Source organism: Mustelus asterias, chromosome 5 (genome assembly GCF_964213995.1).
Source record: "Mustelus asterias chromosome 5, sMusAst1.hap1.1, whole genome shotgun sequence".
Lineage (NCBI taxonomy): Eukaryota > Metazoa > Chordata > Chondrichthyes > Carcharhiniformes > Triakidae > Mustelus > Mustelus asterias.
The window spans coordinates 146,301,366-146,313,860 of NC_135805.1; the positions used below are offsets into that span (position 1 = coordinate 146,301,366).

At 47.0% G+C, this 12,495-nt stretch overlaps 1 protein-coding gene across 1 annotated transcript in view; it reads left to right on the forward strand.

Moving 5' to 3' along the window:
* The window catches only part of LOC144493871 (RNA binding protein fox-1 homolog 3-like), a 59,882-nt gene extending 50,238 nt beyond the window's left edge, over window positions 1-9,644 (forward strand). Inside the window, exon 12 of the mRNA XM_078213445.1 lies at window positions 2,093-9,644. Within this exon, the coding sequence (XP_078069571.1) occupies window positions 2,093-2,137 (45 nt within the window). The 3' untranslated portion in view covers window positions 2,138-9,644. The remainder of the gene's footprint in view (window positions 1-2,092) is intronic.
* Window positions 9,645-12,495: the final 2,851 nt, after the last annotated feature.

Here is a 12,495-nt window from a genome sequence, read left to right on the forward strand (position 1 = left end):
AAGAGATAGGGTCAACAGCAGGCCATTCAGCCCACTCCACCATCCAATGAAAACTTGGTCATTGTAGATCAGCTTGTGATTTTAACTCGCATCCGAGCCTGCGCCACAGGGACTGCAGTGGGTTCAAGAAGGTAGTTCCCCGCCATCTTCTCAAAGGGCAATTAGGGATGGGCAATAAATGCTGGGCCCAACCAGTGATGCCCACATCCCATCAATGAATAAAACCAATCTCATTCCTGTCGCCCTCTTGTACTTAACACGCTTTCCGTTAAACGTGTCTATGGTATTCACCACAACAGGAGATTCCATCGAATCCCCACAGTGCAAAGGAGGTCATTCAGTCCACCAAGACTGCACTGACTCTCCGACAGTTTAAGTTTATTTATTAGTGTCGCAAGTATGCTTGCATTAACACTGCAGTGAAGTTACTATGAAAATCCCCTAGTTGCCACACTCTGGCGCCTGTTTAGGTAAACTGAGGGAGAACTTAGCATGGCTAATCCACCTAACCAGCATGCCATTTGGACTGTGGGAGGAAACCGGAGCACCCGGAGGAAACCCACGCAGACATGGGGAGAACATGCAGACTCCACACAGACAGTGACCCAAGCCGGGAATCGAACCCGGGTCCCTGGCGCAGTGAGGCAGCAGTGCTAACCGCTGTGCCACCGTGCCACACAGAGCATCTTTAACCCAGGCCCTGCCTCTCTGGAGATTCTCCTGAATGTCCCCCGATTGGATTTGTGAGTGTCTGAGACTAATGGCCCCCCTAGTTCAGGTCTCGCTTCCTGTTGGAAACACTTCTGTGTCAGTCCAATCAACGTATTATTCATTATTCATCATTATTCATTATTCTGTAAATTGAGTTTGTGTCTTTATATGCCCTGTTTGTTGTTTATGAGCAGATCTTCCACTCACCTGACGAAGGAGCAATGCTCTGAAAGCGAGTGGCGTTTGCTACCAAATAAACCTGTTGGACTTTAACCTGGTGTTGTTAGACTCCTTACTTTGTCTACCCCAGTCCAACGCCGGCATCTCCACATCAGTCCAATCAAAACAGACTTTGCAATCTTACCAAGCTGTATCAGGTCACCCCGCCTCCTCCCACCACAGCTTTCTCTTTTCTAGAAAAAGGAGATCCAGTCTATTCAGTTAGTACTGAAACATCAACAATTCCATCAAACAAAAAACTTGACATTCATTGTTAGAGCAATAGAATTGACGTACAGAAATATGATGTAGAATTTGTATCCAATTTGTATCCAACCTCGGTTCGACCACACTGGGGGCACAGTTCCAGCCTTCTGTATGCCTTTGTCAGACCACACTTGGAGCACCATGCACAGTTTCAGTCTCTGTACCTCCCGGTGAGACCACACTTGGAGCACTGTGCACAATTCCAGCCTCGGTATCTTTCAGTTAGACCACACTTTGAGCAATGTACACGGTTCTGCTCTCTGTATCCCTCAGTTAGACCACACTTGGAGCACTGTACAAAGTCCCAGTCTCCATATCCCTAGGTTAGACCACACTTGGACAACCGTACACAGTTCTGCTCCTCAGGATTGGATTGGCCATGGTAAATTGCCCCTTAGCGTCCAAAGATGTGTAGGTTGGGGGATTGGACATGCTAAATTGTCCTTTAGTGTCCAAAGATGTGTAGGTTAGGTGGATTGGCCATGCTAAATTGTCCCTTAGTGTCCAAAGATGTATAGGTTAGGTGGATTGGCCATGCTAAATTGTCGCTTAGTGTCCAAAGATGTGTATGTTAGGGTGATGAGTGAGGTAAATTGGTGTGGTGGTGGAAATAGGGCGGGGGGGATGGGGTGGGGATTGGGTGGGTGGGGAGGGGGGATGTGGGGGGGGGGGGGGTGGTGGGCCTGGGTCAGATGCTCTGTCAGACAGTCAGTGCAGACCCGATGGGCTGAATCGCCTCCTTCGGCACTGTAGGGATTCTATGATTCTATGAGTGTGTGGCTCTCACAATGGGGGGGGTCTGCCGCCTTTGGATACCTGTGTGCTTTCCTGTGGCCTTGTTCCTGAATCTCTCCGTCGTGACTGCTAACCAGCTTGTTCCTTTGTCTGATTCCAGGCTGGCCTGTATCGCGGAGGGTACAACAGATTCACCCCTTACTGAACACAGCCATTGACAGATGATGCTTGAGGGCCGCAAAAGGGGGGTGGTCTCCTTCCCTCATCCGCCCGCTCGGATCATGTAAAGTTCCTCCCCCCCCTCCCCCCCCTCTCGAGGCTGAGTTGTGCCTTCCGGGACCTTTTGTAACTGTGAAAACTATGAAACATTTCGATCTCGGAGCTGCCCTTTCTCTTTCTTTTTCCCCCCTCTTGACTTGTTGGGTTTACTCGAGGAAGATGCAATGCGGAGGGAGAGGGTGGGCTGGGTCTGCCCTGGGGTTTTAACTGTCTTCAGTGTGGCGAGCATGATTCGGAGATTGTTGAAGTCGCCTCAAGGAGGGATCAGCGACTTGGAGTATTGACAGGATTCATTTTCTCTGGGGGCGGGTGGGAAGATGGAGGAACAGGTTCCTCAACAGGCAAAGTCACAGGATGATCGCGGGGGGAGTGCAGGGGGTGGAGGCGGTGTCCAGCGGGGAGACGGTGGTAACATCGCTGGCTTCGTAAACCAACTCTCTGGGAAGGTTGGTGTTCAAATCCTACCATGGAATTTAAATCCAACGGATGACTGAAAGGTAGCCTCAGAAATGGTGACCATGTAACTATCATGAAAAAAGACCCATCTCGTTGGTTGATGGGGGCAAGGAATTCTGATTCCTTACCCAGTGCGGCCTACATGTAACTCCAGCACCCTACAGAGATATGCTTGACTCTTAATTGCCCCTTAGAAACGGCCCAAGCAAGCCACCGAGGGCAATTAGGGATGGGCAACAAATGCTGGCCATGCCAGCGTCCCTTGCAAAAATGAAGATGAAAACAAAAATAATTCTCCCACCATCTTCACCTTGATGTCCAAGCACTCAAGGCCAAACATTTTCTCTCCTCGCAGTTCTCCGAGTCTCCCAGCACTAGTCTCCGGTGAGTAGCCCAGATCTTTACCGCACAGTGATCTATATTGGCATCTCCCCACCTGAACCTGCTTCCTCCAGCTCCTTGCTAGCAGGACCATCCGTTCATTCGCTCCTTTCTCCAGTTGCCGCTGATTTTGCGCCACATTCCCGTTTGGGATTTTTAAAGCCTCCAAAAGAATTTGCAGTGTCATTCGAGCATCAGCCGCCTCTGTAAGAATTCTCAAAGTCACAGAGCTGTTAGGGCGCAGAAGGAGGCCATTTGGCCCATCGTGTCTGCGCCGGGTGTCCCAGCAAGCGTTGTGACTTAGTGCCATTCTCCTACCTTTCCCCTGTAGTCCTGAACATTGTTTCAATTCAAATAATCAGCCAATGCCCTCTGCAATGCCTCTATTGAAGCTGTCTCCACCAGACTTCCAGGCAGTGCATTCCAGACCCCAATCTCTCGCAGTGTGAAAAACCTTTTCCACACATAATGTTTGCTTTTTTTGCAAATCACTTTAGATCTGGGCCCTCTCATCGGCGATCCTTTTACGGGTGGGGAAGTTTCTTCCTATCTACTTGGTCCACGATTTTGAACACCGCTATTAAATCTGCTCTTCTTAAAGAATCCCTACAGTGGAGAAGGAGGTCATTCGGCCCATCGAGTCTGAACCGACTCTCCAAGAGAGCATCTTACTCAGGGCCAACCCCTGTGCCCTATCCCCATAACCTTGTGCAATTCCCATGGCTAATACACCTAATCTACACATCTTTGTACACAAAGGGGCAACTTACCATGGCCAATCCCTCTAACCTACACATCTTTGGACTGTGGGAGGAAACCGGAGCACCTGGAGGAAACCCACGCAGACACAGGGAGAGCGTGCAAACTCGACATGGACAGTCACCCAAGACTAGAATTGAACCCGGATCCCTGGCACTGTGAGGCAGCAGCGCTAACCACTGTGCCACCGTGCCACCATATACATGAACGTCTCCTTTCATATTGTTTACCACAAATGTATACTCTTGCAGATATGATCTCACCTTTCATTGGAAGGTTGAATGAACGGTTCTGATCGAATCGCACGGCCTTTTTAGAATCAAATCTCACCAACTGTTGGGATTTAAACTGGAGGCCCTTGAGCATTACTCTGTGTCTCTGCATTACTAGTCCAGCAACAACACCACTACACTACCTCTTGCCCCTTCTTAGCCTTCTCCTCTCCAAGGAGAACATTCCCGACCTCTCCAATCTATCCTATGGATTGTCACCTCCTTTCGTGGGACATGGGCATCGCTGGCTGTGTCAGCATTTGTTGCCCATCCCTAATCACCCTTGAACTGAGTGGCTTGTTAGGCCATTTCAGAGGGCAGTTAAGAGTCAACCACATCGCTGTGCCTCGCAGCACCAGGGACCCGGGTTCAATTCCAGCCTCTGGCCACTGTGTGGAGTTTGCAAGTTCTCCCCGTGTCTGCGCGGGTTTCCTCCGGGTGCTCCGGTTTCCTAAGATGTGCGGGTTAGGTTGATTGGCCATGCTAAATTGCCCCTTAGTGTCAGGGGGACGAGCAGGGTAAATATGTGGGGTTACAAGGATAGAGCCTGGGTGGGATTGTTATCGGTGCAGGCTTGATAAACCGAATGGCCTCCTCCTGCACTGTAATGATTCTACCAGCTAAGGACGGTACATTTCCTTCCCTAAAGGACATTAGTGAAACAGATGGGTTTTTACGACAATCAATAGTTGTATGGTCACCATTTCTTATTAATTGATTTAAATTCCACCAGCTGCCATGGTGGGATGCGAACCTGCATTACTCCCCAGAGCATTAGTCAGGGCCTCTGGATTACTAGTCCAGTGACATTACCACCATGCCACCTTCTCTCCTCATTGATATCTAGACCTCCAAGGTGCTTCTTTGCTAATTCCTCTTGAAGAGGAACTGGGACACGAGTAGGCCATTCAGTCCTCTGAGTCGGGAACTTAACAAGAGCGGGGATGACCTTCCAGCTAACTCTATGTTCCCATTCATTGCCCACCTACCCTCTCCTTGAAGTTAACAAAAGGAAACTGTGGGTCTCAGATTCGTGACTCACAAACCCCTCCCCCCTGAATACGAACATGCAAACTAGGAGCAGTGGTAGGCCTCAAGCCTACTCTATCACTCGAGAAGACCCTGGTGATCGGATTGTGAAGCCAGCTCCACGTTCCTATCGACCCAACCCTTCCCCCCCATCCCCCAATAACCTTTGACCTCCTTGTTGGCCAAGAATCTATCTACCTCTGCCCTTAAAAGTTTCCAATAATGTCCCCGCCTCCACCCCTCTCCCGGAAAGAGTCACAACCCACTGAGAGAACAAGTCTTGCACTTTTAGCCTCTGCACCCTTTTCCCAGACTCTAGCAACCAATGCTTTTTTTCCATCTATTTTCTATGATGTATCAGGGTATGTTGGGAGCAGGAGTTGGCCATTCGAGCCTGCTCTGCCATTCAATAAGATCGCAGCTGATCTGACATGTCTATCATGCTCTGTTATCCATGGAAGCAGATTCAATACTTTTGAAAGAGGGAAAGAGACAACTTGTAACAATAATGAGTTCAGTGGGATGTGGGCATCACTGTCTAGTCTGGTATTTATTGCCCATGTGGCATTTAAAGGGCATTTAAGAGGCAACTACATTGCTGGTTTGTCTGCAGCCACATGTATGTCACACCAGCGAGGGATGGCAGGTTTCCTTCCCTAAAAGGGCATTAGTGAACCATCGTTTCATTGATCCAGAAACTTAGTGAACTCAAATTTCTGCCGTGTTGGGTTTCGAACCTGGGTCCCCAGAGCATTACCCTGGGTCTCTGGATTACTAGTCCCATGACATACCACTGTGCCACCGCAGTTTGAAACAGCTGCCATCAGGTGATGGCAGTGTGTTGTAGTGACAATCTATGGTTACATCAGCAGGAGAAGTGAGGAGGGTCATGCAGCCACCAGCCGCATTAGCACAGCCTCTCTGGGATTGGAGGAACCTTAGACCAGCGAATCAGTGAGACGATGTGTCAAACTATGTTAGGTTTTGCGTGTTTTACACAGAAAGCAAAGACCTGGGTTGCACACAATAGCTTCAAACTATCGCACAACAGATTTTATTGAGGAGCTGCTCTCTGCTCAGCACAGAATACAAAACTGAAAGTTAAACAGCAGGCCGTGCCAACACACTAATGATATCACCATCAAATCATGTGATCAGCTCTTAAAGTAACCTGCAACTCTTTTAAATATATAATACCCCTCCCCCTTTACTTATGTGGTCATGACAACAAATCACTCTGATCTTATTTATTTATTAGTGTCACAAGTAGGCTTACATTAACACTGCAATGAAGTTACTGTGAAAAACCCCTGTGATCTTATACATTGAATCAATGATAGTCTAGACACAGTGCTATGTACCATTAATCACGACACACAGTTAAGAAGAAAGTCGATCAGGAGGATGTCTGTTCCTCTTTGGTTGTTTCGGACATTCTGGAATTTGGCTGTGCTTGACCCTAGAGATATGATTTGGATCTTCGGTAGACACTTCTTCTCATGGCACTAATTCTGTATCATTTTCACATGGTATAATAGCTAAGGCACAATCATCAAGCTACTCAGCTTGAAATAAATCTTCTGTAGTAGTACTCACAACACGAGGGACTAAAGAAGTTGTTACTTCTGGAGATGATTCAGAGAAATCATTGCGATCACCATATGATTGCCCCACCCCTCCTCTCGGCCCACCTTGGCAACTAAATTCTCAATCACTGTTTCCTACAAGGTTCAGTGTATCTTCCTTTGAGATGAGTCTTGGCAAGTAAAGATCAATCTGCACCAAGCAACAGTGTAAAACACTGACTGCATCAAACCACCAGAACTGCTGGAACCTAACATTGTTCACAAAGCAAAATCAAAGAGTTCTTCAATTCATCTAATCGTTACATCCAAACAAGTACCTATTTAGGTCTTCAGCGAGTGGGCGGGATATACATCAACCAACAGGAACAAAGATCCCACCTACTTTCCTTTTGAATGCAGACGGACAGTATTGAAGTAGCTTATTTTGTATATATCCTGCTACAATATAATATGCATTGAGGCCAGAATAAGATCATGTTGCTCAGGGTCTTTATTGAGGCTTTGGAATGGGAGTTCTCGTCTTTGGCTGTTAGATGTTACTCATGAACTTGGAGGCAATATTGAGGGAGAATTTCGATATCTCTAACCCCGTGCTGTGCTGTCCTGGGAGTGTTTGATGGGGACAGTGTAGAGAGAGCTTTAATCTGTATCTAACCCCGTGCTGTGCTGTCCTGGGAGTGTTTGATGGGGACAGTGTAGAGAGAGCTTTAATCTGTATCTAACCCCGTGCTGTACCTGTCCTGGGAGTGTTTGATGGGGACAGTATAGGGGGTGCTTTACACTGTATCTAACCCCGTGCTGTACCTGTCCTGGGAGTATTTGATGGGGACAGTGTAGAGGGAGCTTTACTCTGTATCTAACCCTGTGCTGCACCTGTCCTGGGAGTGTTCAATGGGGGACAGTGTAGAGAGAGCTTTACTCTGTATCTAACCCCGTGCTGTACCTGTCCTGGGAGTGTTTGATGCGGATAGTGTAGAGGGAGCTTTACTCTGTATCCAACCCTGTGCTGTAGCTGTCCTGGGAGTGTTTGATGTGGACAGTGTAGAGGGAGCTTTACTCTGTATCTAACCCCGTGCTGTACCTGTCCTGGGAGTGTTTGATGGGGACAGTGTAGAGGGAGCTTTACTCTGTATCTAACCCCGTGCTGTCCCTGTCCTGGGAGTGTTTGATGGGGACAGTGTCGAGGGAGCTTTTCTCTGTACCTGACCTGGGAGTGTTTGATGGGGACAGTGTAGAGAGAGCTTTACTCTGTACCTAACCCCGTGCTGTACCTGTCCTGGGAGTGTTTGATGGGGGACGGTATAGAGAGAGCTTTATCCTACATGTAACCTTGTGCTGTACCTGTCCTGGGAGTGTTTGATGGAGACAGTGTAGAGAGTGCTTTACTCTATGTCTAACCCAATGCTGTACCTGTCGTGGAAGTGTTTGATGTGGACAGTGTAGAGGGAGCTTTACTCTGTATCTAACCCCGTGCTGTACCTGTCCTGGGAGTGTTTGATGGGGACAGTGTCGAGGGAGCTTTACTCTGCATCTAACCCCGTGCTGTACCTGTCCTGGGAGTGTTTGTTGGAGACAGTGTGGAGAGTGCTTTACTCTATGTCTAACCCATGCTGTACCTGTCGTGGGAGTGTTTGATGGGGACAGTGTAGAGGGAGCTTTACTCTGTATCTAACCCCATGCTGTCCCTGTCCTGGGAGTGTTTGATGGGGACAGTGTCGAGGGAGCTTTACTCTGTATCTAACCCCGTGCTGTACCTGTCCTGGGAGTGTTTGATGGGGACAGTGTAGAGAGTGCTTTACTCTGTATCTAACCCTGTGCTGTGCCTGTCCTGGGAATGTTTGTTGGAGACAGTGCAGAGAGTGTTTTACTCTATGTCGAACCCATGCTGTACCTGTCGTGGCAGTGTTTGATGGGGATAGTGTAGAGGGAGCTTTACTTTGTATCTAACTCCTGTATCTACGAATCAAGCTGGTTGACAATATTGGTGTCCCCCGCAGAGCAATTTAGCATGGTGAATCCACTTAAGCTACACATTTTTAGGCTGTGGGAGGGAACCAGAGCACCCGGAGGAAACCCACACGGACACGGGGAGAACATGCAAAGTCCGGAATTCTCTTCCTTAACAGGCAGTGGAAGAAAGATCTTTGAATATTTTTAAGGCAGAGATGGGAAAATTGTTGCAAAGGGGGTGGGGGGGGGGGTGTGGCTTGTGGGTGGGGGCGTGATAGGTTATCTGGGGTAGGTAGGGCGGAGATTTGAGGTCACTGGCAGATCAGACATGAGGTTATAAAATGGCGGAGCAGGCTCGAGGGGCAGAATGGCCTACTCCTGTTCCTTGCTCGTGTCTTCGTATGGTCTTGAGTTTGGCATGGCACGAACTCCACTCAGTGTTTGAGCCAAAGGTCACACCTCCTTCTCCCTTTCACTCTCAATATTGGACTTGAAATATTAACTCTGTCTCTCTCTCTCTATCTCTCTGCCTCTACTGCCAGAAATCCTGATTTTTTTCAGCATTTTCTAGTTTTATTTCTACCTGGATATGCCTGGTTTCCTCTCGCAGTTTGCAAAACTTTTATTTGTCTTTATCTATTGAAATCTGTAATTAAAATGGCTTTTCTCCCCTCTACCGTCTCTCTGTATCTCTACCTGTGCCTGTACTGAACTATAATTACTGGTCTTTATTCAAAGCTTTATCTCCATGTCTATCTCCATGTCTATCTGCTGTCCTAATGGAAGTTGACCTGTCAGCTATTTCCACATCCTAATCTCAATCTTGGTACCTATCTGCCTCTGTATATTAAACAGCCTGTAAACCTGCCTCTGTATCTCTGTCTGTAGCTATCTCAATACTCTGCCTGTGTATTCCAATTGAGATGACTGTCATTGCTCACTTGTACCTATTTCATCCTCTGACTGTACTTGAACATGCTAAGCTGTTTCAATACTTCTATCTCTGTTTCGACCTCACGTTCTGCTTCTGTATTTGCGAAGGAGTGTGTTGCTATTTCGAGACCTGCATTAAGAGGTCTCTACCTTGGTATTTAAAACTATACACCCAACTGATCTGCCAGTAACTCCATATCTCCTTCTATTCTCTCCCTGCATCTTGTGGTGTGCTAAGGCAGACTTTTATCTGCTTCTAAAGCTCACAATTCCTGGAACAGGTCGCTAATCCTGTCACCGGGTCCTTATAGCTGAATGGGCGCCCCTCCATATCAGGCTGGCCAGGAGTCTCTCTCACCTCCAGTCATTGGCCTATTTGAAATGATTTATAGTTTGACACTCCACCTTTTGGACCACGTTATCATAGAATTCCTACGGTGCAGAAGGAGGCCATTTGGCCCATCGAGTCTGCACCAGCAACAATCCCATCCAGGATCTATCCCTGGAAACCAAGTATCTGCCTCGTTCATCCCCCTCACACAAAGGGGCAATTTAGCACGGCCAATTTACCTAACTCGCACATCTTTGGAGTGTAGCAGGAAACCGGAGCACCTGGAGAAAACCCATGCAGACATGGGGAGAACGTGCACACTCCACACAGTCACCCAAGCCTGGAATTGAACCTGGGTCCTTGGCACCGTGAGACAGCAGTACTAATCACTGTGCCGTCCCAAATGAAAGCACCTCCTTTGGCCGTCAGGTCCTAGGATGGGTCCCGAACCCGGAATGTCCTGGCTCAGAGGCCTGATTTTAACCTCCTATGGCAATGATGATGTTCCATTCTGGGCTTGTCGATTTCCCTGGTTAGGCAGCTCAGAGCAGACAGAATAGCACTAACTGTCCACAATAAAATCACCCAGTATTCATTTCTCGGACTGGCTATCTGACATTGTTTAAATCCGCAGCATTAAACAATTAAGGTTTGGAGTGCAGCCCGCAACTGCCCCCCCCCCCGGCCCCCCGAATCCACCCGTCTCAACCCTGATGAGAACCGTAAGGTTTTGGAACTGGAGTCAGCCACTCGACCCTTTGAGCCTACTTAGTAAGATCATGGCCTCAAATCCCATCTAACCCTCGACTCCCTTAACAATCAAAAATCTCAGCTTTCAATATACTCAGTGACCACCACCCCTCTCCCCAACCTCCACACCTCCCTGAGGCAAAGAATTCCACAGACCCATCACCTACTGAGAGAAGAAATTCCTCCTCATCTCCGTCTGCAGTGGGAGTTCCCTCATTTTAACACTCTATTCCTATATGGAAATCAATATCTTTTAATGGTTATCTTGAATTTAGTTTAAACTTTTACTGGAGAAAATAGATGATCAAATAAGGCACCAGAAAACTCGGTGGAGGGAGGTTACCTGCCTATCATGAGGCCCAGACAATATTCAATCCCATTATGGCCAGTGCTTGATGCAATAATTCAGACATGTGTTTAGCACTGTCTGTGATCTTAATTCCCCATTTCCATATTTGGAACTGACTTCCGCAAGTACTTCTAGACTTAACTTGTGGCGTTTGGTATCAATTGGAGAGATGTGGGATGGAATTTAATCTTTGATGCTGGCACTGGCATGGTTTGCACTGGGCTCCCTGTTCTGCTCCTTCCCTGATACTGGAATGAATAGCACAGAGAACAGAGGGCAAGTACGGTAGGCCACACTTGGGATGCGTCAAGTCATGTGAAACTGACCCAAAGGATATTCCCCCCCCCGAGCTTACTTTATTGGGTTGTTTTTAGTGTCTTCAGAAAAACCCAATGGTTAGTGAAGGACTGAAATTGTGGTGAAATATTATCTTAATCTTTACCTTAATGTCTATCGTCTGCTCCTTCACTCCCTCTTTTTCTCCAATTCTCTGAAACTCAAAATTACATTGAGTTCATTATCCTGATCATTATCCCAACCTTGATCTTTCTATCTACCTCTCTCTATCACTACCTCCAACTTCATCTCCAAATCTTCCCCTATCTCTATCACCAATTTCATCCCAACCTCTAACTCTCATATCAATCCCCCTCTCTCTATCACTAACTCTATCCCCATCTCAATCACACCATCTCTTTAATTATATCTATGTCTCTTTATCCGTATCACTGTCATAGCAACAACCTCAATCTTAGACACTCTTCTCTTCACCAATTACTATCACTATATTGCCCTATGTGTATATCCAAATGAACAACTATCTCAGTCTATCCATCTCCAAATCTCAATCTGTAAATCTATACTATCTCCATATCCCTCTCTGTATATCTACACTATCTCCATATCCCTCTCTGTATATGTTCACTATCTCCATATCCCTCTCTGTATATGTTCACTATCTCCATATCCCTCTCTGTATATCTATATTATCTCCGTATCCCTCTCTGTATATCTGCATTATATCAATCTCTCTCTCTGTATATCTGCACCAAGTCCATATCTCTCTCTGTATATCTACACTATCTCCATTTCTCTCTCTCTGTATAGCTACACCATCTCTACTTCACTCGTGTATCTACACTATCTCCACGTATCTCTGTAAATCTATACTATCTCCATATCTTTCTCTATGTATCTACACTATCTCCGTATCTCTCTCTGTACATCTTCACTATTTCCATATCTCTGTCTGTGTACCTACACTATCTCCAAAGTTCTCTCTGTATATCTACACTATCTTCCTAGCTCCAAATGTCTTTCCTCTTTATTTGCTTATCTCTATCGTCCACTCTCCCACTCTCTTCTTCTCTCCCTCTACCCCTCCTGTCCCTCTGCCTCAAACTACCTTTGCCCCTGTTGCTCTTTCATGCTCCTTCTCTATTACTTTATCTTTTCTCTGTTTATCTCTACCTCTCTCTAACATCCCTC